Genomic DNA, 23,311 nt, shown 5'->3' with positions numbered 1-23,311 from the left:
AACCGAAGTGGAGATCTGCAGATGGTGTAGCTGCCAAAATGCAATGCTTATCTCAGCTCCTGCTGAGCTGCTACAAGGGACCGCTGTATCCTGATCCCAGCTCCTTCCCCAACCACTATTAGAGAGTCGCCCTTCCAGAACTTCACAATCGCAGTTTGCTTATGGTTGTATTTCATCAATAAAAGTCAGTTGACTCATGTTTATAAGGTCATTTTACACTACTCTGGCAGCAGTAAAGGTGATTTAAATGGATATTACATTTTCATTCACTTTAGGGCTATTTTCGATTGCCTGAGTGGCATCAAGAGACCCGGGTCTAACTGAGAAGCAGATTTCAAGGTTTCACCTCAGCAGGGGCTAACCTCTGCCACGCATTGGAATATTCAAAAATCTGAAAATCATACACATTTGCCTTCGAGAGCAAACCAGAGATGGAAATGTGGGAGTGGACAGGAAAGGAGAGTGGGTTTCCTCAGTAGTACCACCACGCTGCTGCAACTTCGCTTAGGGGAGATTGGTGCAGGCTGATACTGTCCCAGCCACTCCTCGCAGGGATGGGTGCGTGCCAGCCTGAATGCTAGCTGCACGACATAACCAGGAGATAAACCACTGCAAAGGCCAGATGGAGAATAAAACCTTCCCCTCCCTTATAGTTTCATTTCATGGAACTTGAAAGCTTAGCTATTTTGGAATTTGCAAGGCTTCAGAGTAGTCTGGGTCATTCGGTCAAATGCACATATTCAACCACATAGCATTAACTTTCTATTGTTCTGCCACAGGCTAGTGACTCACCAATATGCTTAGTCATCACTTCCAGTGCTCCAGTGCCTAAATAACTCTTGAATAATTCAAACATCCTTATTTATCTAGGATGATGTTCGTCTGGAGTGAGTTTTCTGAAAGCACTGCAAGGACGCAGGAGCCAGAGTCTTACTGAGAAGATGTAGGGCCTATGCCCCCAAAATCCGTACATGTTTTCAAAAAGTCCACATACCATGTACCTTTTAAGAGAAAATGGATTTACACCTTATGTTTTGGTCAGTGAAGCTAGAAACATTTTCTGGCTTTAATATTCAGATAAACTGGTCATATTCCATTGAAACAACCCAGTGAAGAGCAATACATGTGCCAAGACAGAATGCTAAAGATAAAATGATAATATATTTCTGCACCAAGTGATCTTGTACATTCGTGGTATTTCTCATTCCCTTATCTTGGAGACCTAATGGATCTCAGTGTGGAATAAATAGCAAGGAATTGCTATTGTACAGTCTTGCCAAATGAAAGTCAGAGCACATTTTAAGCCCCAACAGCATGATTATTCAAAGACTGAATAGGAAAGCACAGCACTGAATGCCAAATAAAGGGACATAAACAAGAGTGATGGCGATTTGCATGAACTGAATACCATGAAGTTGATAAAGTTGCAGACATTGAAATGAACTTAAATCAGTGCGGAATTCTATACTGTTCTCAAAAAACACCTTAACAAAGTTCCACCAGTCTTCCTTTAGTAGCAAATCAAGAGTACTTACCATTCTTGGAGAGAATCACAGCCAAATATTCATGAAAGTAGGTGTTGATGTACAACAGAAGGCTTGGAGCATGTGCCGTGAGAAAGCTAAAGGCAATATTTTCCTTGGACATGACAGCATCCGCATAAATGGCAGAGCTTGAGGTACTTGCATTTTTTGTGACAGGATAAGGTTCTTGGAAAATATAGGTAACGGAAGTGCCAGCTTCAAATAACGCAGAAACCTCTGAAAGTATATATAAACCAAGGGAATAATTTCAGCTACTGCATTTTCAGATGTCCTAGACAGGCATGGACATGAGCTGACTGCCTCAGAAGCAGAATGTTGCAAAATGTCCCTGGCCCAGCTGACATCACCATTTTTTAATTTGGTACAGAGAAGGACAGTGTATGGAGGCAGGTCTCTAAATTCAACTATTTTAGTATTGGAATCAGAGCTTCACGAGATAGAACAGGCCAAAATATCTGTCAGCCAAATAAATGCTCAGTTCACCATCTTCTAACGGCTGACTTGTAAGGCAGTATTCTCTGTCTTCCCCCCATAGTAAAGACAATATATTTGTCCTCCCCAGTCTCCTTTTTAAACAAAGCCATTATTAAAGCAACACATTGACCCAAAGACAGCCAGTGAGGGAAGCTGTCTTTGGTAGCTCCAAAAGAAGAGAAACATCTACCTGTGCACGCTTAGATCCTGACAACCCACACTTGTGTTTCCAATAAACACCACATAGTCTGGCCATGAAATACACAGACAAAAACCAGCAGTTTTTTCCAATATGAGGCACAGTAATGTCAGGATTGCAGAATCTTCAGCTACAGACTGACTGCAAGTACTTTGCCTAATAAAGCAGCTCCACCTCTTGAGCAGCATCTCCTAACAGGACACTATATGGTTATTTGATACGCCTCTCGTGGCATCGGTGCCGAATCCTCAGCTCATGTAAGTGGGCATAGTTCCATGGACTGCAGTACAACTAAGCCGATTTACACCAGCAGATGATGCGGCCCACTTAGTAAACGCGTTGCGTTTGTGAGGTGAGGGGCAGCCGTGGAGATTGAAACACTCACATTGCACCTTGCTGTTATTGAGCATGAGTTTTGTTAGTTCCTTCCTCTTCCCGAGAACATGTTATGTAAATTTCATGTTCTTTATTTGCCCTGCTCCTTTTTCTGGTGTTGGCAACATCTCCTACGAGCCACCAGAAAGGTTCAATGAGGACACATTCACCAGAGGCCAAACCATGCAAAACAGTTTTCTCCTGAATGCTTCACATTTATTTAAAAAACCTCTTAACGTTTGGATGGTTTGTGACAGGAATGGCAAAAATACCCATAAAAGACTACCTCTTTTTGTCACACCATTGCTCCGAAACTCTGTAAAGAAAAGCTCTCAAGGTTTTGTTAAGGTGGACAAAGCTGGATGAGATTTTAAAACAAGGAAACTAAACATTCAGTCATGGGCAGACAACTGTTAGGAACAATTTCAGCCCTATTTGTTAATGTCTGGGCCAAGTTATACGCAATCAAATACAGAAATCACAGTGGGAAATAGTTAGTAACTTTAATGGTACAACTAACAGCATTTTAATTTCTGAGGCCATCACTGAAGTCAACAAAAGGAGGACTTACAACCCACTTAAGATAAATACTTAGTAATGCTGAAGGGACAGGTGGTATTAGAAAGTCTTCTTGTAACATGGGGGACACCAAGCTGACATGGGTGAAACTGTGCTGTAATTCAGAGACCACTAAGGACGTAGGATGAAAGCTCGCTGCCTACCTTCCTTGCAGAAAGGTCCTTCATAGGCTGAGTTGGTACAATCACAGGAGTAACCATTATACTTCTCCACACATTTTCCTCCATTATGGCAGAGGTTACCATAACTGCTGCAATGTCCTGGACATCCAGGTTTAACACCAGGTGTCATTTTGGCTCTCTCCTCAAGGTCAAGTTTCTGTCCGTTTAAATGCAGAGATCGAATGCATCCCAAAAAGCCCTTTTGTCTGGAAGCTGTTCCCCCTGAAAAAGAGAGAAAAAAAGGACATGCATTCATTGGTGCGTCCACAGAGAAATCAAAGTCCTGAAGTCCAGTCCAGAGGTACAAATATGAACCCATGAATTTTTTAAAATATTATCTATGATCTATCAATGCATACAGTGGCAAAAGATGACAGATGGACAGCCCTGGAAACTAAAGTTCTCTATCTTTATGAAAGGACTAAAAAGCTGTCTGTGACACTTTCTTGTTGCCATTCTTCTCTTTCCTGCCTTATCTACTGCCCTGTCTGGCATTTAAACTGCAAATTCATTTGGGGAAAAGATTAGCTTCTTTATCGTATGTCTGCGTATCACCTAATACATGAGAAACCCAGACCTAAAATGCCTTTTTTTTTCCTATTTGTTGCCATAGTACAGAGTATAAATAACACCCTAATCCCAACAGCAGGTGGGTTACACGTGCTGATGAGTCCAGATATCAGGGATGAATCATGTTCGGCACCAGGCCTGCTGGCTGAAGGGAAATGACTTGAGTCAGAATTTATGCATGACTGCCCAACCTGATGTTGCATGTGAATGGTTGTTGTAGGCAAGAAACATGAGTTCGGGTCACAGTGGTTTTATTTATTACAATTGTTAAACGTAATTGCATTTCTTTCCGAGACCAGAGCTGCATGGATATACCCAGGAGGGCAGTTCAGTCTCTACAAGCTAACTAGCTTCTTATCTACCCAATGAAATTGCTACAGTGTTATAATGAAGGCACTTTTTCCGAGAATGATAATAATGATGATTGTTAAAGTACTTTGTGAAAATATCACTATTTTTCTTATTGTAGGCTTTGTTTGGCAGTTGCCAATGTTTTGCTTTTGAAGATGCCGCAATTTTGATTGCTGCTAAGAAATCTAATTCTGGTTCAGGAGTTAACAGCATTTGTAGGCTCTGAAATGCTAGCTTTATTGGTGATTCTCCTGCAAAAGTAGTATGAAAGAAGTTATCTTTCCGAATTATTCTTCTGTAGAAGTTGGTTCTATATCAAAGTACATGAGATAAGAGATTACATCTTTCGGTAAGTCCTTGCAGAACAGCATCTATTTTTTCATAAATTGTTCAATTAAAGCAAGACTTCTGCAACTAAGAGAATGAAGCAATGGTCTGAAAAGCAATCTCAGCAAAACCCGATTGTTCTGCTATACCATTCTAGTATATTTTTCTTTTTGGTACACTCATAGCAGAAATACTGAATTTGAATTAGAATAATTGAACTATAGGATAGTATGTGTGAGACAGGTTTATTTCGTGCTAATTTTATGATGCCTTTCTTAAAGCAACAAATATTTTCAAATTCCTCTTTAGCTAGCTACTCTTTTCAGGCGAGCAGATGTTAGCTCACTTATTTCAAAGGCCCTCTGAGTACAAGAATCAATCCTTCTGCATTTGCTGCACTGTGCACACACAATCCTTTGGAGATTTTGCTCCAAAACTAAACATACAATAAAGAATTTTCAGTAACGTCCAAATCAGTAGAAATGTGATTTCTCCCTTTAAGGTTACTGGTTACTCTGTTTTCTTTTGCATGAGAGGTAACCACAAATATTACAAGGACAAATGACAGCTTCCTTGCCTCTTCTCTCTGCACACATACAAATCTCAGCTGTAACGTTTAAAGAATGAGCACAAACTATTGCGAACTATTCCACAGATGTCATGTTTACTGCACTACCCATATTCTTACTGCTCTCTAAAGCATTTTGGAAAGCCATATAAATTAAAGTTCCTCACTCTTCTCCTCTTCTAATGTCTGGAGAGTATAGAGCTTAACAGAGACCACTGATATGATCCTATATCCACACAGTATTGCTTAAGCAAATCTGTTTATTATTTGGGCATCTGGGCAGTTTTCTTCAATTGACTAGACCTAATCTTCAAATACATTCCTGGGAAGGAGAGAAAAACTGAAAACAAACAAAGAAAACTCTTCCCCAGACTAGGCTTTGCAGATTCTTCCTACTCTAATAAGCCTGTTGGGACTGGACAATTTCATGGATGTGACCTAAATGTTTTGTTCAGGAAAACAGATTTTAGGATAAGCCTCAGGACCATAAACACCAAGGTTAAGGGTGTTCTTTGCTAAGTGAAGGCGACAGTCAAATGAGCCATGCTGCTTTCAGCAAGGTATTTATGCAGCTGAATTTTACTGAGAAGCCTTGGGGCAAGAGAGTCTGAGAGGAGGGGCAAGAAGTTCACAACTGAGCACTCATAGTGTAGCTTGGTGACACAATTGTCTAAATTATTAACATTCTACCAATGAATTGAGGATTTGCTTTACAAAGCAAAGGACTTTTTGTTGGCAAGAACTGGATTAGGGAGGCTGAAGCGGCGTGAAGAAGTATTAGGAGCTTTCTTGCTTTATGTAACTGATAACAAAGCTAAGGAAAGAGCCCAGGTGTATAAGAATCGTAATTATTATTACTCAGGAGTAGGGGAACTTGCTGTGATATTTCTCAGAAGATATCCAAGTCACACTTGTTAGTCTCAAACTGAAAGTTGTACAAAGCAGTCAGCTTTACCCTAGCAATGACCCAAACAGGCTTAAGTTCAAGAACACACACAACTCAAAATTAGCATAGGGACAACGTAAGTCATGGAGAGACTCCCAGGTTCTGCCGTTGTCTCTGAACATCTGGATTTCTCTGCTGGAATAAGCAGCCATGACATCCAAACACTGAACTCACTGTCATCATGTATCGGTTAGTATTCCTCTGAGACAACTCAAGTTCACGTTTTTCAGAGTCTTCAGGACACAGCTTCGCATTGGTTTACAATCAGTGTTTTCTCCATCTAAAAGGACTAGACAGTTGTGATTTGGGTTTTTTTGGTTTGGTTTCTTATGGAAGAGAATATTTGCTCACACATGGTACATTTTTATCTCTGAATCCAGTCTTTTTAAATTCCTTCCCCAAATTTAAGAGAGAATATTATGTTCTCCCATAATTCAAGAAAACTGGTAGCTGGGTAAATAAGAGAGAAACATCATCAAGGTCTCCACTCAGGAAGACTGAAATGTGAATTCATTCCTTACTGGACATAAAAGAACCTACACACATAAAAAAGAAATCAATCCTTCTCTGTGCTTAGTCATTGGAAAATCTTCAGTAAAAGCCTAAATCTCCTAAAATACCTAAGTTGGTCAATCTGAAGATAAACTTCCAAGGAAAGTCAGGCCTTCCTAACTCTCATGCTTACGAAGTATTTAAAGGCTGATTAACTTCCTCAGAATGTGTCAGTATTGTCGGATCAGAAGTAAATGAAGCACAGCTCCATGACTGCCAACAACTGACTATTTTGTTAACATTGCTGGAGAAGGCTTCTGTTCAACTTTCTTTGCTATAAACCATAGGAAGTAAAAAGTCTGTTTGTCAGCCCAACTTTTTAAAAAAAAAAAACCAACAAACCAATACAAAACCCTCAAGAGCTAAATTCTTCTACTACTTACAGTCCCAAATATATCTGGTTCTCGCGTTAAAAATGAAAAATCTGTCCAAAATTTAAGTAAATAACTCATTCATAAAACAGGTAGGATCAGTTTACGAGGAAGGAATTGGTCTAAATTAGCAGAATTCCTTTAAAATTACATTATATGCCAACTGCCCCTGTAGTCAAATTTTACAAATGTCCAAATTTATTTTATATGCATGATCCACTGTATATAACTCCCTAAAAGGAAAAGACCTGTTCTTTTAGGGAGTTATAGAACCACCTCACATATACTGTACAGAGGCTGACATCTCTAAAGCAACAGGAAAATAATCGTAGTTTGAAAGCTACAGTGGATCTCTATTCGATCATCATCATAATGCTACATGATAATAATATAGTTCCTTCATCCCAAAGGATCAATAAATCCTTCCAGAATATAAATAAACTAAATTAAATTCTGACATTGAGCCTTATTTATGAGATTTACCAAGTATTTGAATTGATTCTGGAGAAGAAAAAAAAAAAGGGTTATATCTTAATGACTAGCTACCTCCAGTGTGGAAATAAAGTTCCATGTTTAAATGGAATGAAATAGGGAGATTCAATCAAAAAATATTTGGAACATTTTTAAAATAGCACATCACGTCAGTTATATAGATTATTAATTAAGAATGTGCATACTAATTGTGGAAACCCCTTAATCACTGTCAGTATGCAGAATGCTGCAGAAACTAATTTGTTGTGGATTATAGGGAGAGTAGGGAGTAATATGTACTGCTGCTTCTTTCCTTTTTACAATGTTGTTTATGCATTTATTTTTCAGATGGGATAAAATTCACTCCACATGGTTGAGGTATTAAATCAGCTGCTTCCTATTAGAGATTAGAATGAGAACTTCAGTAGAGACAAATTACGTCACATCTGTGTATTTTTGGACTTCTGCCACCTTTCCTTGGAGCACCTGGGGACAAACAGTGTCAGTATGAGGAGGCTGCCCAGGTTTCCCTCTCTTCTGACTGCTCTTAGGAAAACTCAGAAAGTCACAGACAGTTTTGGCCTTCGATATGGTAGCGCTAAGGGTGGAAAAAGCACTCCTAAAAACCTTAAGTTTTCTGTCCCTTTTGTTCAGGGCTCAGTATAAGTGTGGATGGACAACTGAATGCAATATATTTACTGCAGAGTGAGAACTTTTCACCTCTTGGCTGAGATAAAGTAACTCTGTCCTAGACTTTATTGTAAATATTAAGTACAATCAGAGAAAAATTTAGGTTGGAAGTCAAGGCTGGAGACCAACTGGTCCAACCTGTTCCTCCAAGCACAGCTATGTTCAGATGAGGTACAGATTCATTTCTCCACGAAGACTAACAGGACCTTTTCTGCACAGCTGCTACCCATCCACCCGGTCCCCAGCTTGTACGGATGCCTGACATTATTCTGGCCCAGGTGCAGGGCTTTACATTTGTCTTTGCTGACAAGGGTTCCTGTTGGCACATTCCTCTGTTGACATCCTTAACTACCATAGATTTTCATGATGCAGTTCATCAATTATGTCACTTTAAAGTTCATTCAGGTAACCTGTTTATTTTGCTGAGGCACAGAAACAAGTTTATAGGCAGCTACTGATTTTTCTGATGTGAGATGGTAAGCGGCTGATATATATGATATTTCTGATAGACTTATGACAAAACCTCAATTTTTACTCCTTTAAAAGGAAACAACCAAAAATTTTCAAAATTCTATCCACTCATTAAATTCTCTAAGTTTTATAACTGGAAACAGTACCTCGGTTAGATTTCTCTGATGTTTCTAAGGTGTCTAGCAGCCCAACCCTACTGCCTTCAGGCCTGGCCTCCTGCAGAACATGTTCCTAGCATCATTGTGGCATTTGATAAACAAGTGATTATCAGCATGCTTCATACCGGAAAGCAGAAACCTCGCACTGTGACAGTCTTAAGCCTCCCTTCTGTGAGTTCTTTAGCGAACCTTCCTCCGGCTGAGTCTATCAGAGACCATTTTAGGTATGAATCAACAGCTATGAGGGAAGGACTCCTTGCCATTGATGCAGCTGTATCTGTTTATTAACAGATTACATTCAGAGCCCAGTAATTACTGCACACATAGGCTATAAAAAGCTCAAAGAAATACCCCAAAATCTTCTTAAATCAAAGGGTGTGGATACATGGGTAAACTTCATTAAAATGAATTGACAGATTGAGATTTGCTATAGCATTTCAGATAAGTAAGCGAATCCACTTTAAGGAAAGAATCAGTAGTTACCTGAGTGGCCCTGAATAAGAAGCAGGTTACAACCCACTCCATCACTGAGCGGATTACTCAGGAAGACAGTGTTTGAATATAGAAAAGGGAAAAGTCCCTTTGTAATCCCTGGTTATATTATCAAATACAACCTGGTCCCAATCTAGGTTTCATTTGCAAAGGAAATAAGGAAACAAACTATATCCAAACAGAGATCTTTTTTTTTTCTTTTTTTTTTTTTCTTCTTCTCCATTCCCCCCCCGCCCCGCCCCTTGAAAGATCACCTTCAGTTAAAATAACTGTATTTGCTTTCTTTGGTTGTGTTCACAGTTCTCTCACACATGCACTCTATGGTCAAATAAGGGTTTTAGCAGGCATGCTTGAAGGAACTGACTTTAAGACCATACTGTCATCAGGCTTTGCCCCAGAAACTTATATGAAGAATTTGTGCCTTTTACGTTGCACCTAAAAAGAGATATCGCATTTCCTACAGCAAATTACACAGCCAGTGCTGAAAAAGAAGAAATACTATGAAATCTTTGGCAATAAATATGTTTCAAGCAATCTTAGACTCTAAAAATACCATCTAGTATAGTACGGTTAAACTATAATTAGTGCTTTTGAGCGTAAAGGCAGTAGTTTGGGTTTACTTTATGTTGCCTATGTGGGAGTAGAAGAAGAGAAAGCAGAATTAGACCACCACATGTAAGCTCAACGGTGACACAATAACGTTATGAAGGTATGGACATAGAAATATTGTACATATCTACAGAAACCCTTAAATGGTCCCTACCTACAAATAATTGGCTGTTGAGCTGCAAGCGGAAATGCCCCTCAGCAGGTGCCTCCAGGACCTTCTTGGGGAGGCTGTCCACCTGGAGAGAGGTTTGCTTGAGGTTCCTCTCTGCTCGGACATAGTGCCACTGGTTGTCATTCAGGGGTGTGGGAGACTGCACAGTGGCTTCTGTGGGACCATTCCCGACGTCTATGGAGAAGGTGATCTCTTTGGGGGCTGGAAAAGATAAACAGATGTGGAGAGGAAGCGAAGGTCTGAACTAAATCGTGGGTTTGACATCAAGAAATCTTACATAAATATAGGGTCCATTAACTTTTATGTCAGCAAATAGTACAGCATCATTTACCTCCCATCTCCTACACAGCAGCTTATACATAAATCTAAGCCTGCAGCCTCACTGTTTGATCTCTGCTGTGATTATGCTTGGCTGTGGGTACCCATCTTTTTTTGCCATAACAATTACAGTGCTCTAGAAATAGTAGCTTATTCTCTTTTGAAGTACAAGGGCCAAATGCTGTACAGAAGTCACACAATGGTAGCAAACGATTTTGGACAAATAATGCTAAGGTGGGAGAAAGGATGAAGGAGCTCTTTCTGAGTAAATCTTTCAAAATACGTGTATTTAACAATTACAGAACTCGGCTGCATATGGTAGGAGAGAATCCTACAAGCATTCATTTGCCTGAATAGACCTGACCCAGGAAGCAAGGAAAAACAGATGAGCAAAACTAGTTCATTTGTGATCCTAAACTAAAGAGGCATATGTAACACACGTCCAGAGATAGCAAGGCTCCTAGAAACAGGATGATAATTGAAAAACAACAGCCATATAAAGGAGTCCTTCTTGCTCTGCTGGAAGCTTGAAAGGGGCCAGAACTTTTTAACATTCTTACTACTGATTATTTTTCCTTTCCCCAAAACGCTAAATACGCCAGAAAGACCAAGAACCATGTCCACAGACCACACAACCAGAAGGCTGTAGATTGAAAATTCATAAAAAACCTGTTATTTCAAGCTCAACAAATTGGCTAGGTTTGGTTTTGGAAGCTGCTTCTTAGATAGTTAAGATAGGAAACACTCCATCGGGATAGACAAAGATCTGTTCAGAGCCCCTGCATCTGCTAAAAGGCTGTTTCCCTTCGAAGCAGCTGGTCTGGGGAACTTCCTTGATACAAGGCCTTTAGGCTGCAAATTCCATCTGGCAGCAAGAAACACACACCAAACTACTAATGAGAAGCCTAACTTTAAAAGACAAGACCTTCCCCAAACTTTTAAATAAAGTCATTTAACACACATACGAAAGCTTTCACTGAACAATCCTCTCCGTAGTTTACAGTATTTGCTATATTTGATATCAAAATGCTATTTTTACTTCTGTATCCCTGAGAATGAAATGCAGTACACTGAAGTACAACCAAATTAGACTTTGATGTGCAATTAACAGTAAATCATACCTCATTACCTTGTGATAATGCACCATGACATTTACCATTGGTTTAATGAATCGAAGGGCCTTAGGGCCCTGTTTTAGTAAATTTTATGTTGGGGTTATTATAAGCATATTATAAAATGCACAGCACTCGGTTTGTTTTTCCTAAGCTTGACAGAATTTGGAATACAGAAGTCATATTTCATGTCAAGCCATGGTACTCTCTTTGTCACTGATAAATATTTGAAGTCATCAGAACAGGAGCGAGACAAAACCTTACTCATTAAGTTCCCTGCTACTCTCCTTTATGTACTGAGTAGCAGTTATACTGCAGTCACTTACTAGATTTTGAAGTATTCAAGGCCCATTACAACTGTGACTGACTTATCTTGCCTTAGCATCCTGTCCTTCATAGACTCTCACCTCGTAGCTGTACCATACACACTGAGTTCCTCTGAAACACTAGGGCTGCACCAGACTGGGTACGTTGCTGATACAGAAATAAAAGTAAGAGTGGTCTTATTACATTTTTCCTCTTTCAACTAAAATTACAGTCTACAGGTATATCTAACCAATATTTCTTTTCTCTAAAGAGCATAAAAAAATAAATAAAATTAATATCAGTGTTGAAAAAGTAAATTCAGTCTCCTGTTTGTTTAAGAAAGATAAACCTAGACATAACAAGGTTAAGTGTAATGACCAAGGCTATACAGGGAAACTCCGACAGGAGAGGTAGATAAGTCTCTATTAATAAGCCTTTATGTCTCCCTCTTATCCTCTTCAGGTACCTCCAACCATCTCAAGTCAGAAGAAAATACGTCCTTCCCACTTCCCTGCACCTGTCAAACTGGGCAAATACACTGAGTTTTCTTGGTGGTGAAACTTACAGCTTATTTCAACTCGTATGAAGTCTTTAATCCCAAGGTTTTCCAAGAATACCCCGGAGACGGCGGTAGTTTTGAAGAAGAAGGAGATGTCGGCGCTGACCTCAGCATGGAAGGTGGGGAAGTGCAGGTAGGAGGCCTCTGTGTTGAAGGAAGCGGCGTTCCAGAACTGCCCTGCAAACACAACCCCCTTCTCTATAGTTAATTGGCACAGGACAGCAGCTGCGAGATGCACTTGGAAAGCCACCTTTCATCAGATAAATACGTTTTAAAATAAAATCCAAAACAAAAAGAAAGAGGGAACATTCTGTACCTATGGAAATTGAGAAGAGCTAGTACTCACTGTCTCCATAGCAACGCAAAGGGCCGATTTTCCAAGCAGCCTCAGAATTTGATCTGTTTGTGTCAGTGATCACTATCTGAGTTACAGGCAAATGGTCTTTGAAAGCAAGGAGGCCGGTATCATTTGTCCTGGATTATAACAAACAAACAGAAAGAGACAGATTAACCACAGACAAAACCCCCGGTGTTCCTTATGCAAGGCAATATTTGAAAAGACGCTTACTTAAAGATGAAAGGTCTTTTGCAGAATTACCTAGAGGACTTGTGACCAGTACATCACACTGTTTACGATACATACGTGCACATGTGTGCTCTATGCTCACACATAATACTGCCCCCTGAAGATGCTGTATTTGGATACACGATACCATCTGGTATTGGTATGGACTGTCACTGTGTTCCAGCTGTGCAGAACGGCTGTGAAGCCGAGGCAGAGTGCTGCCGTGGGCATTAATGTAAACTGGGCCCTACTGGGTTTCCTCAGCAGGATGAATTTGATGTGGATCAGGTATAAGCCCAAGTTTGCATTTCTGTTAAGTTAGCTGGAGACAGATAACAGCATTTATGCTGGCTTTAGGCAGGAAGAGGAGACACGATACCTGATCCAGCATGCTGTTAGCACGGGGCAGCCAGACAACAACCTGATCCAGCTTCAAGATGGCTGGTACACGACTGACTCAGCACACTGCGGAGACGGTTGAATTGGCAGAGTGAGTTTGCGCTGAACCAGCCCTTTGCATCATGCGCCTGTGGAAATTTTGGTTCAGCGACTGAAATACTAAAGGCTGATTTGCTGCATTGTCAAACTACGGTCTCTTGTTTGTATCAGCTGGGCTTATTCTTCAGCTGTGACTAATTTACACACGGCTGCTAGAAAGGAAGAGAAAAGAAAGATTCCTGAAGGATCATTTCTTTGTTTCTACTCTGAATGGGCTGGGCAAATTGTCGTCCCCAAAATGCAGCACCGCGTTTCATGGCAGCCCTCTGGTGCCTAAGCTGATTCAGCGCTTTGACTCTGGCAGGGTATACAGACGTGCGTTCATCCCACTGCACTTCATGAACTGAACTGAGTCCCTCAGGCATCCAACCCTGACCTTACCACAGCCAAACTGCCCTCTCGAGGTATTTCTCCATCGATTGATTATAGAGAGGTGAGTGCTACTGTATCTTATCTCCACAGTGATGAGTTTTTTCTTCTCCTAGCTCTTCTTCTCAGGGTTGAGGTCTGCTGTTCATCTGGGTGCATAAGCCTGGCAGAGCATCCTTCATGGACCTGAATCTCAATAGTTTTGAAGAAAAGGATCCCTACCTCTACATGGCCCAGCAATTTGATGCAGGGTCTGGACTCAATGCAGCTGTCTGCTCAGAGGTGAAGGACTACATGCTGCATGTGGGGATGGCAACGATGACCAGGTCAAAAATGCCAATAATCCCAAATTTAGACCCACTGCTCTTTCAAGCATGTATGACACGAAGCCTCAGGAAACGGGTATCACTTTTTGAGCGATACCACTGCCGAAGAGTCTAACATCCCAGGCAGGATCCCAGACTACCTACATGCTGCTCATAACACCACCTTCCACAAACACAACTCTCATTATAGTTCCAGCTATAGTACAGCCACAGGACTTAAGCAAAGAAATAATAATCAGGATGAACACTGTAGCTGTGCTCTGACACACAGCCTCGGATGTTTGCTTAGCTAAGTGCTCTACTCTGATTAACGTTAGAAAAAATAGAAGGGGTATTTTGATTTTTTTGATAAAGGCTGCATACATATAATTCATTTATCATTGTTTCTAATTGCATGCAGCACAGTTAATTGTCTCATAATTCCAAGGGGAAAAGGAGAGGTAGCCTCTCCGACCTTAACATTTTTTTTTTGCTTCTGTGGGTGTCTGACATGCAGATAATTACAGAAGAAGTGCAGCAAGATGAAACTCCCAGGCACAAAGCAGAGGAATGCCTTCAATACAGACTCAGAAGGAACACCACCATGTATGAATCAAAAGTACATAGTCTCTGAATCTCTTCATGGAGGTCTCTCAGCAGCATACTCATATAGCTTATTGCATCAATCTTTGAAAGTGTAAATTCTCTCAACAGATTATGAAACAGTTGTAACAAAAGCTGAACTATTTCAGCGTTTCTCAGGAAGATAATTAAATAAGACATTTCAGTGGGTGGGAGGAAGAGCAGTAGGCAGAGTGAACGAAAGAAAGGCAGAAAGATGCACAGAAAGAGGACATAAAATATTCAATATACACATGAATGACTAAGCTGGCATTTACTTTTTTAAAAATAAAAAAAAAATCACAAAATATTTAGGGAGGTTTCCTGCAAATTTATTTTAATTCAAAAAATAGTGCAGGCTTTTGACTAGCTATGATCAATATTAAAATAAAAATCAGTATCTTCCTACAGCTACCACTGAAGATATCTACAAAAAAAATGAAATGGTGACATTTTAAAGATATCTATTCCACATCTCTGAAAACTGCATTGCTTATTAGATATTCTGTTATATTGCATGAAGTTCTTTTATATCGAATTTTATGACTCTGAGTTTTTACTAGTTATATGCCAGTGTCACAGAGAACTTTAGTAGCATAGCTCAACTGTGAGAAAGAAAAATATTCTAGAACTAATAAAAATCTTCACTTTATGTTAATGCCTTGAAAACTCAATCAAGTTTCTCTTGAAGCTCAAACAGCACATTTTATGTGTTTTATTCTCTCACACATGGAAAAAAAGACTTGTGTAAGGATGTGTACTCTCATACAAGCAGACGTTGAAATAAAACCTATTAGAAAAACATCCTACCCTTCAGAGAATGCGTTAATGGCAGGAACAACATACCTATTGTTGCCATTTATTATTATTATTTCATGGTGGGAAATCAAGTTTTTGGTGAAAAGTCAACATCTAAGATTTTTCAGCTAAGAAAAGCAGAAAAGAGATTTGAAGGCCCTCATGGGAGCTAAAGCTTCGGTGTCCTAAATTTCTGGTATTCTTTAAGTTGAACTTATTTCAGATTCCGTTTCTTACAAAGCATGACAATTCCTCTTCTCTTTATGTGGCACACCATGGCAGCCTCTCAAACACAGTGTATTATGCCTCAGAGAGGAGGAATAGAGCTTCACGTACCTGTACAACAATTTTCTGGAGTCACTGTTGTGGCACTACAAAACACAAACATTCCAGGGTTTGGACAAAACATTTGGAATTTTGCCTGAAGGGGTTTGGGGGAACACTTTCAATGTACTACAGTTTTCAAATAAAAAGTTCTGTTTTCTGATAGAAAGCATCTGCACTATGATGTGCACACACATAATTTTGGTTTTTAAAGAAAAATAAAACCTTGCTAGGTTCATTATTTTTGTATTTGTTCCCAAAGCTAGTTTTTACTCACATGTATTTAAATTTAGCAGTTCACATACACTTAAAACTAAATTATATTTGTTTTTGCGCAGCTGCTTCTCCGGTTAGCCAAAACCACTACTTCACTTCTCTTAGCAGGTTTCACATAGCACTCCATGACTACTTTGACCAAGCGTGCCTTTTGTACCATGCTATGCTCCACTTCTCCATACAGAGAACTACGGTGGGTCCTGCCTGCAGGAGGGTCCTGGGCGGGGTGGATGCTCTTTGGCCAGGAATATAAGTTAAGTCCTGATTTCACACAAATCAAAGAAGGTTTTATCCCTTTCCTGAAAGCAGTTCTGTCCATGCAGAAAAGGGTACAAATAAACTAATAAACTTGGGAAGTAGACCTTCTGCTTACTGGACTTGGCACTCAATTCGGCACAAATGCAGATGAAAATCGGAATGTTTTTCAGAGAGTGGAAATCACCCTTAATGAACAGATGTTTCTCTGAGCTCTTTGCATAGAGGGTAGTATCAATTTGTACTTCCCACAAGCAAAACCAAAACAAAATAAATCCAATAATACTCTTTAAATTAAATCACTGAAATATTTTTAGTTATGGGTATTAAATACAGCTGGATGTCATCTATTTATCCATGTCTGAAGATTAATGTCTGTATCTACCCAAAGGACTTCCTCAGAAAGCTATGAGGCACGTTACACATCAAATAAATGCCCTGTGTACGGGGGGAGGGCGTGAAGGAAAAAATGAAGACAAAAATTTCGCTGCAAGTGCAGCAATGCTAAAGGTGATAGTGCAGCAACTGGATACTTTAATATGTAGAACAGGTAGTCTTACCTGTAAATGACAAATAACTATTTTGATGGTAACGCTATGAGACTATTTTTCTTCTTCCTGGCTACTAATAAAAGCAGGCTCAAGAAAATCTCACTCTATGGTACCCTAACAGTGTAGGCCATAATAAATTGGTAATCTCTAGGTAGCTGTTTCCATATTTTTTCTAACAGATGGTAAAGCAGTGGTGCCATTAAATATAATTTCTTCTCATATGATCCTGTATTGGTACATTTTCTTCTTGTACATTAATGAAAACTCTGGTGGGGTCTGAGCATCAGTAGCTCAGATATTCAGTGCAGATTTTCATAAATACACTACATTTGGGGAAAAAAATACTATCATCAGCAGATGTCAATGAACTGCTAGAGGAACGGTCCAGTGAAACAGACTTCCATCAGAAAAAGTTTTGAGCCTTGTGCAGGACATATCATTAATAATCCAAAGGAATACATTTTAATTGCTATCTTACTCACCAGCTGCATCCAAAAATCTTTTACTGGCTACAATAATGTAAAGTTTCAATAAAGAAAAAAACCAGCAGCAGAAGGGGACATACCTAATAGTTGAGGGCAAGATGCAGTGGCTATATGTTATTGAATTAGAGAAGAGGTAGAGAGAAAGAGTTTGGTAATGATAGTAATGAACTGATTCCTGACACCTCAGGGGCCTGCTACAGCCAGCTCTCTGCAGGCAGCTTTTCTAGTTTGTTGACAAATGCAGTCATGAAGGCAGATATCCAAGACAGCTCTATACAGGCCAGGTCACCTCCGGCAGGCTTTATTTATGAGCTCACAGGCCCTGCGGAGTTGCCTGCACTGCTTCTGGGGGAACGGATTCAGTGCGGGATAGTGGCTGAGCAAACAAAACCTGTCAACTCTAGGCTCGTCAGCGGCTGGGTTTCTCTGCCATGCTCTCCTCAGCCCTTCCAGTTTTAGCATCCTGGCTCCAGTACAGCTTTGCACAAATATAGCTCGTCCAAACAGGGCTTCGCTCCTCCTTGAACAAAGCTGGATATATTCAACATATCTCTGGGAGCTAAAGTGGCTCTGACAATAGTAATATCCCCCCTCCCTTTTTTTCCCTCCCCTTCTTTTCACATCTTGTGGTTTCCTTGTTCCCTGCAGTACCCCAAAGGCATAGTAAAGAGGTGAATGCATGTTACTTGGGAAAAGGGAAGACTCAAAGGCTTAGTTCCACAGTGAAGAAGGCTGTTCTGGAAGATAAAAGAAGAGGACACTGCTATAATTTAAATAATAAGACTGGAGAACAGAAATAAAAGATGGCCAACCTATTGGTTAGAAACAGCACTGCCTACCACACTCTGCTGAGCTGTCTGAACTTCCTGTACAAAATGAATTCCAGAGATGCTGCTCTTTCTGTACAAAATAAAAAGCTGTAAAGTCCTCCAAATTCACAAGGTTTCCAGGTGAATGCAGTCAGTAAGAAATAGGTTTGGTTTGATGACTGGCTTCAATCAAGTGTTTGCATTTGGAGTAGAAAACGGATTCCAGACAGAGAGACCGACGTAGCAAATGGACTTCAGGACAGCCACGCTCCACCATGGCATGAAAGAAGTTACTCCCATTTAAATTAAAGGATTGGTGAGCAGCAAGACTTTCATTGCCGAGGCAGGAGAATTTTGCTTGAGATGAAAGACAACCTGGGAGAGGTATTTAAGGATCCAAAGGATCTCTAGAATGGAATGAAGATAACACAACCCTGTCTGCATTTCAGAAATGCTTTATTCTTTAGATCGGTTTAACATTTTTCCCCAGTAATGCTTGCATCAAGAAGGCACCTTCTGTTTGAAATAAGGCATATCTTTTGAAAGACAATTGCTTTGAAGGTAAGAGATTGAAGCTATGGCAAATCTGTCTCATCTATACATAACTTGTGCCAGTAGTTAACTATTCTCAGTGTTGGGGAGGGGGAAGACAGAGAAAGAAAACATTTTCTGGACTAGATTTAGCTTCAGTTTGCAGCCACTGGACTTCTGTGAATGTTCCCACCCACTAGCAAAAGCATGCAACAGTCAGGAATCTCTCTGTTTTTGGAGGCATGCATAAGCTACAGTCAAGTCACGTTTAACACCTTTCCAGATGCTTTGCTGGAGTCAGGGTGACAACCCGTGCCTCTGCTCCCTAGCAGAGGTCTTCTCCCATTCTCCAGCAAATACCATGAAAATGCTCCCCAATCCTGCAGTGACAGAATTAGCTGTCATCATACTGCAGACTTTGAAAGTATGTTGAGGAGCTGGAAGGAAAAATATACTTTTCGCTAGAGTGCTTTAATGAAAAGAAAGGTGAAAAATACAAAAGCCTTCCCTATATAGCATGCAACCAATTATATTCCTGTTCATCTGGCCAGCGTAACTCCAGAGGGACTAACTTGGTGTCTTGTCAAGTTAAGAGCCCAGAGACAATAGGTGTCTGCTCACATATCATTTAAAAGTCAGCACGCCTAGAAGTGCATATTGTGTTCTGCCAAACACCTGGCTCAGGACTTTTTTCAGGTCTGTTTTCTCTTGTTTTCCTTTATTTTCTTTTTTTTTTTTTTTTTTTTTTTTTCTGCTCTAAGAAAGTAGTAGCATCTTCTGCACCCAAGAATTAGCCTAAGGAAACCAAATCAGAGCAAAATCCTAAGCCTGTCTCCTCTTCAGCTCCAGCTATTCTGGTGAGTTCCCACCTCGGAGCTGCGGTGAGCAGCCTGATTTATCTGAAAGGAGTGAAAATGATTTTCTGGTTTTCCACTCCGCAGCACCCATTTTATTTCATGCTAAGGCAAATAAATGCATCTACTGCTGTCTTGCTCCTTCAGTCTAATGTATAGCAGGTTAAAGTCACAGTTCAGATCTCAGCAGGTTTCAGATTCAAATGCTCATTATATATCAGGGGGTCAGCGTTCTAACAGAGAAACACAAAAGTAATCTCCAAGAGGCATGAAATTTCTTATGTTTAGAAGCTATTTGTAAAGGTCAGGGTTTCTTTTGGCTTTTAAAAAGGCAACCTGCAATTGAAAATACCACCAAAATCCAAATTTCAAACGGTTTAAAACCAGAACAAAACACCTGAACCCCCAAACTGACAAACAGTTAGTTGAGGAAACTTCTATGCATATCCTGTTATTATAATGAAATTAGGAGAAACAAGTAGCTTTGTGAGCTGCCAAGCTAATGAAGCATGATTTCCAACATCTGTCTCCCATGAGGGTTTTCCAAAATCTAATAAAAGTGTAAGCTTCCTTAACTTCCTTCTTGTGGGTTTTAATTGGCTTTTTCCCCTCAGCCTGGCATAAATTTTCATAGAATGTGTAATTTCTAATACTTTTGAGATTTCTCTTTCTCTGTTAAAGATGTTTGAAATGCATCTCCTTGTTCAAAATCATTGGGTGTGGGGGGCAAATGGAGATAAACACCCACTCACTAAGGTCTCATTTCCTTAGGAGACTCATCTGAAACATCATAAAACTGCACTGAGCTTTCACCTGGCATTCCTTTGTACAGTCTAGTGGTGCACTGTCCTGCAATCTCAGACTCAGCTCCCGTGGTCTGCTAGCGTAACACACCCTGCTCTGCTCGGGTAGCAGCTCACCGAAAAGTGAAATGTGGATTATGAACAGAGCCAAGCACCAGTAAAAACAGACGCTTTTGATGATCGTGTACAAACCTCACCAAAGTGCTTCTGATAACCAAACCTTAAAGAAACAAGAGATTAACATGCACAGACAGGCCTTTCTATACAAATCTATACAAATCACATTCATAAACCAACATTTACATAAAGATATTCCCGAAGAAATCCCCTTACAGCCATGCTTTTTGAAAGCGAATAGGGACCCCAGGGATATAAAGGGTCCAAGGAAATAATCACACTGTTTGGAAATTGAGCAACCAAAAAAGCCCAACAATTACAGTGACCAGTAATTTCTGATTATTTTTGTTGTTGTTTCAAGGCCCCTTAAAGTTCCTTTCTACTCATTCTCTTTTAAGTGAAGGTTTTACAGGGACAATTTGGACACTATTTCAAACACAGTAGCCAATTACAGCAAGACATTTCTTGTCTACTTCCCTTATTCGTAATTTCTGAACCACTCGAGGCAAAGATATCTTTTTTTAGCGAGAGGGCAGCAGCTCTTATCGGTGAGCGGTCCAGAAGGGAGAGAGCGTAAAGCACAGTTTTCACAAGTATTTTCACACTGTTTCAAACTGTACATTCAACAACGCTCATCTGGCTTTTTTGTCCCTTCCAACACAGGTACAGAATTAACTAGAAAGTTCACCAACTAGCTCTTGGCTGCTGGAGAGAGAGTCGCTGAAGGTGCAGAGAATGCGAGAAGGTTGTGAGGTGGCCTTCGCAAATTCATGCGGCATCAAGGCACAGCAAAGGTTTGAACCCAAGGAAGGCTTTGAATGTTCATGGCCTAAGTTTTAAACTTCCAATGGAGACTGCACCAAACCCTACAGAACCCAAAGGAAGTCTTTCCATTTACTTTAAAAAGCTTGGGACCCAATGTAAAAGAAAGTTAAGTCATATACAGATATGCTGTTTCATAAGAAAAATACAAGTCTTTTTGGTAGTACAGACTTCTTGTTCCTTATCTGTCTTTGCCTAAATTTTGCTGTCTCTGTCTGAATTTTCTGCTGTGATGTATACCCGTGCACCAACCCCTTAGAGCCTTTATTTATGCAATGCTCCAATTAAATAAACAGAAATTTTTAAACATATCAAACGACTGGATTTGGCATTCAACAACAAAGATTTTTTGAAGACAACCCATCCCAGAAACCTGCTTCAGCCAGATATGTTTTCTTTGGTTCAAATAAGAAATTTAAGATGTAATCAGAAGTTATGAATTCTAGTTTGACCTTCATTCTCGTTTGATCATACTCAAGCCATTCAAGCTTCCTCAGCTGTGAATCAGGAAAAGATTTAAGCCTTCTTGCCCTACTTCCTATCCCCAGATCTTACACAGACACTACTATACACATGTTAAAATTATTACCATTCTTCTCTATCTGCGTCACAGTTGCAAAAATATCTCATATCCAGACAACTTTCTTCCAGTCCACATGCACACTGTTGAATGCCCGGAAGAGATCCTCCCCAGTAAAGATGCTTTTCATTGGCACGGCCAACCCACCAAGCAAATGGCATTCCATCTGGATGAAAGAGAAAGAGAGGGGAAAAAAGAGAAAAGAGAAAATGAGAGAGAAAGAGAACTTGGTAAGCAAATTGGATTCTCCTGAGAATGAAAAAAAGAGAATGGAGGTGGACATGTTAAGTAATACTGAAAGAAAAGATGCGAACTACAAAAAAAGTAATAAACCATCAACTTTGCCCAAGTTCCATTTTATGGAATACACGTTGAGCTCTATGGTAATCCCATTTGGTTTGAGGAGCAGATGTTTTCCCTATAGGGCTCATTCACCGATCACCCATGAGAACCTTGGTGTATTTCATCTGCAAAGACTTTTGACGTGTGAACCCACCGCCACTGTCTGCACCAGCTGTGGCTGGTGTTTTTTTGTGATGCTAGAGGGGAGATCTGATCATTGAAGGAGTCTGAAAACAATTCTGCCATAACTCACACTGCACAACCATCTTGAACCACACAGTATTGGCCAAGGACCTCTTGCAGAGTCTACTTGTTATGAAAGAGACTAGCTCTTAGATCAGGGATTGGGATTTTTTTACCTTAACACTCATATATAAAGAGCAAAAATCTTCAGAAATAACACACATTCTGACCTATTACCACGGGCTTAATACAGTTCCTCTCAGAACTAAGACCGAAATTTGCATCATTTTCTAAGGAAGAAGGACTAGGGATTTTAATGCCCTCTCCAAGGGTGGAATTTGCAAATGCAAAGCTCCATAAGATATTAAAACATCCTAGATTAAGGATTCAGGTAGGAGATAAGTAGGGAAAAAGATTCCCCTACTTGGGAATTAATTTGTCTCTGTGAAGTTATTTTGTATCTACAGGAGCTCTAAGATCTATGTATTTATATAAATCAAGATAGTTTTTGTTTAAATTTCATAATCCGTTATACATCAAGCATTAAATATTAATAGTCAGATACAGTAAGCAGATTCAGATGTAATGAAATCCATGGATTAACATTTTGCTAAGACTGACTTTGTCTTCCAGCTCAGATAACTTTTTCATTGACTTCTTAATCCTTAAATCAAGAAATGCAATCAGTTACACATACAGGTAGATGGCAAAATTTAGCAAAATTGACAGATCAAGACTTTTTGATCAAAGGCGCTTGGAAAAATAAACTGCACTGCTAATGTAGAAAAATGTATCAATTTATTCTTCTGCTTTACTAACATTATTAGTAGGGAGTATTCCTCATTATA

General features: G+C 39.9%; 1 protein-coding gene across 3 annotated transcripts in view; it reads right to left on the bottom strand.

The window, feature by feature from the left end:
• CNTNAP5 (contactin associated protein family member 5) overlaps positions 1–23,311 on the bottom strand; it is a 300,020-nt gene that overhangs the window by 35,228 nt on the left and 241,481 nt on the right. For 2 of the 3 annotated variants that reach the window (XM_054210191.1, XM_054210193.1), the window contains exons 14-19: positions 21,948–22,104; positions 12,722–12,849; positions 12,382–12,552; positions 10,063–10,281; positions 3,315–3,554; positions 1,536–1,760 (exon numbers count right to left, since the gene is read on the bottom strand). In XM_054210191.1, coding sequence (XP_054066166.1) covers positions 1,536–1,760; positions 3,315–3,554; positions 10,063–10,281; positions 12,382–12,552; positions 12,722–12,849; positions 21,948–22,104 — 1,140 coding nt within the window. The remainder of the gene's footprint in view (positions 1–1,535; positions 1,761–3,314; positions 3,555–10,062; positions 10,282–12,381; positions 12,553–12,721; positions 12,850–21,947; positions 22,105–23,311) is intronic. The other variant, XM_054210194.1, reaches the window with a different exon arrangement.

This window comes from Rissa tridactyla, chromosome 7, assembly GCF_028500815.1.
Source record: "Rissa tridactyla isolate bRisTri1 chromosome 7, bRisTri1.patW.cur.20221130, whole genome shotgun sequence".
Lineage (NCBI taxonomy): Eukaryota > Metazoa > Chordata > Aves > Charadriiformes > Laridae > Rissa > Rissa tridactyla.
This window is presented reverse-complemented; position numbering and strand designations above follow the sequence as displayed.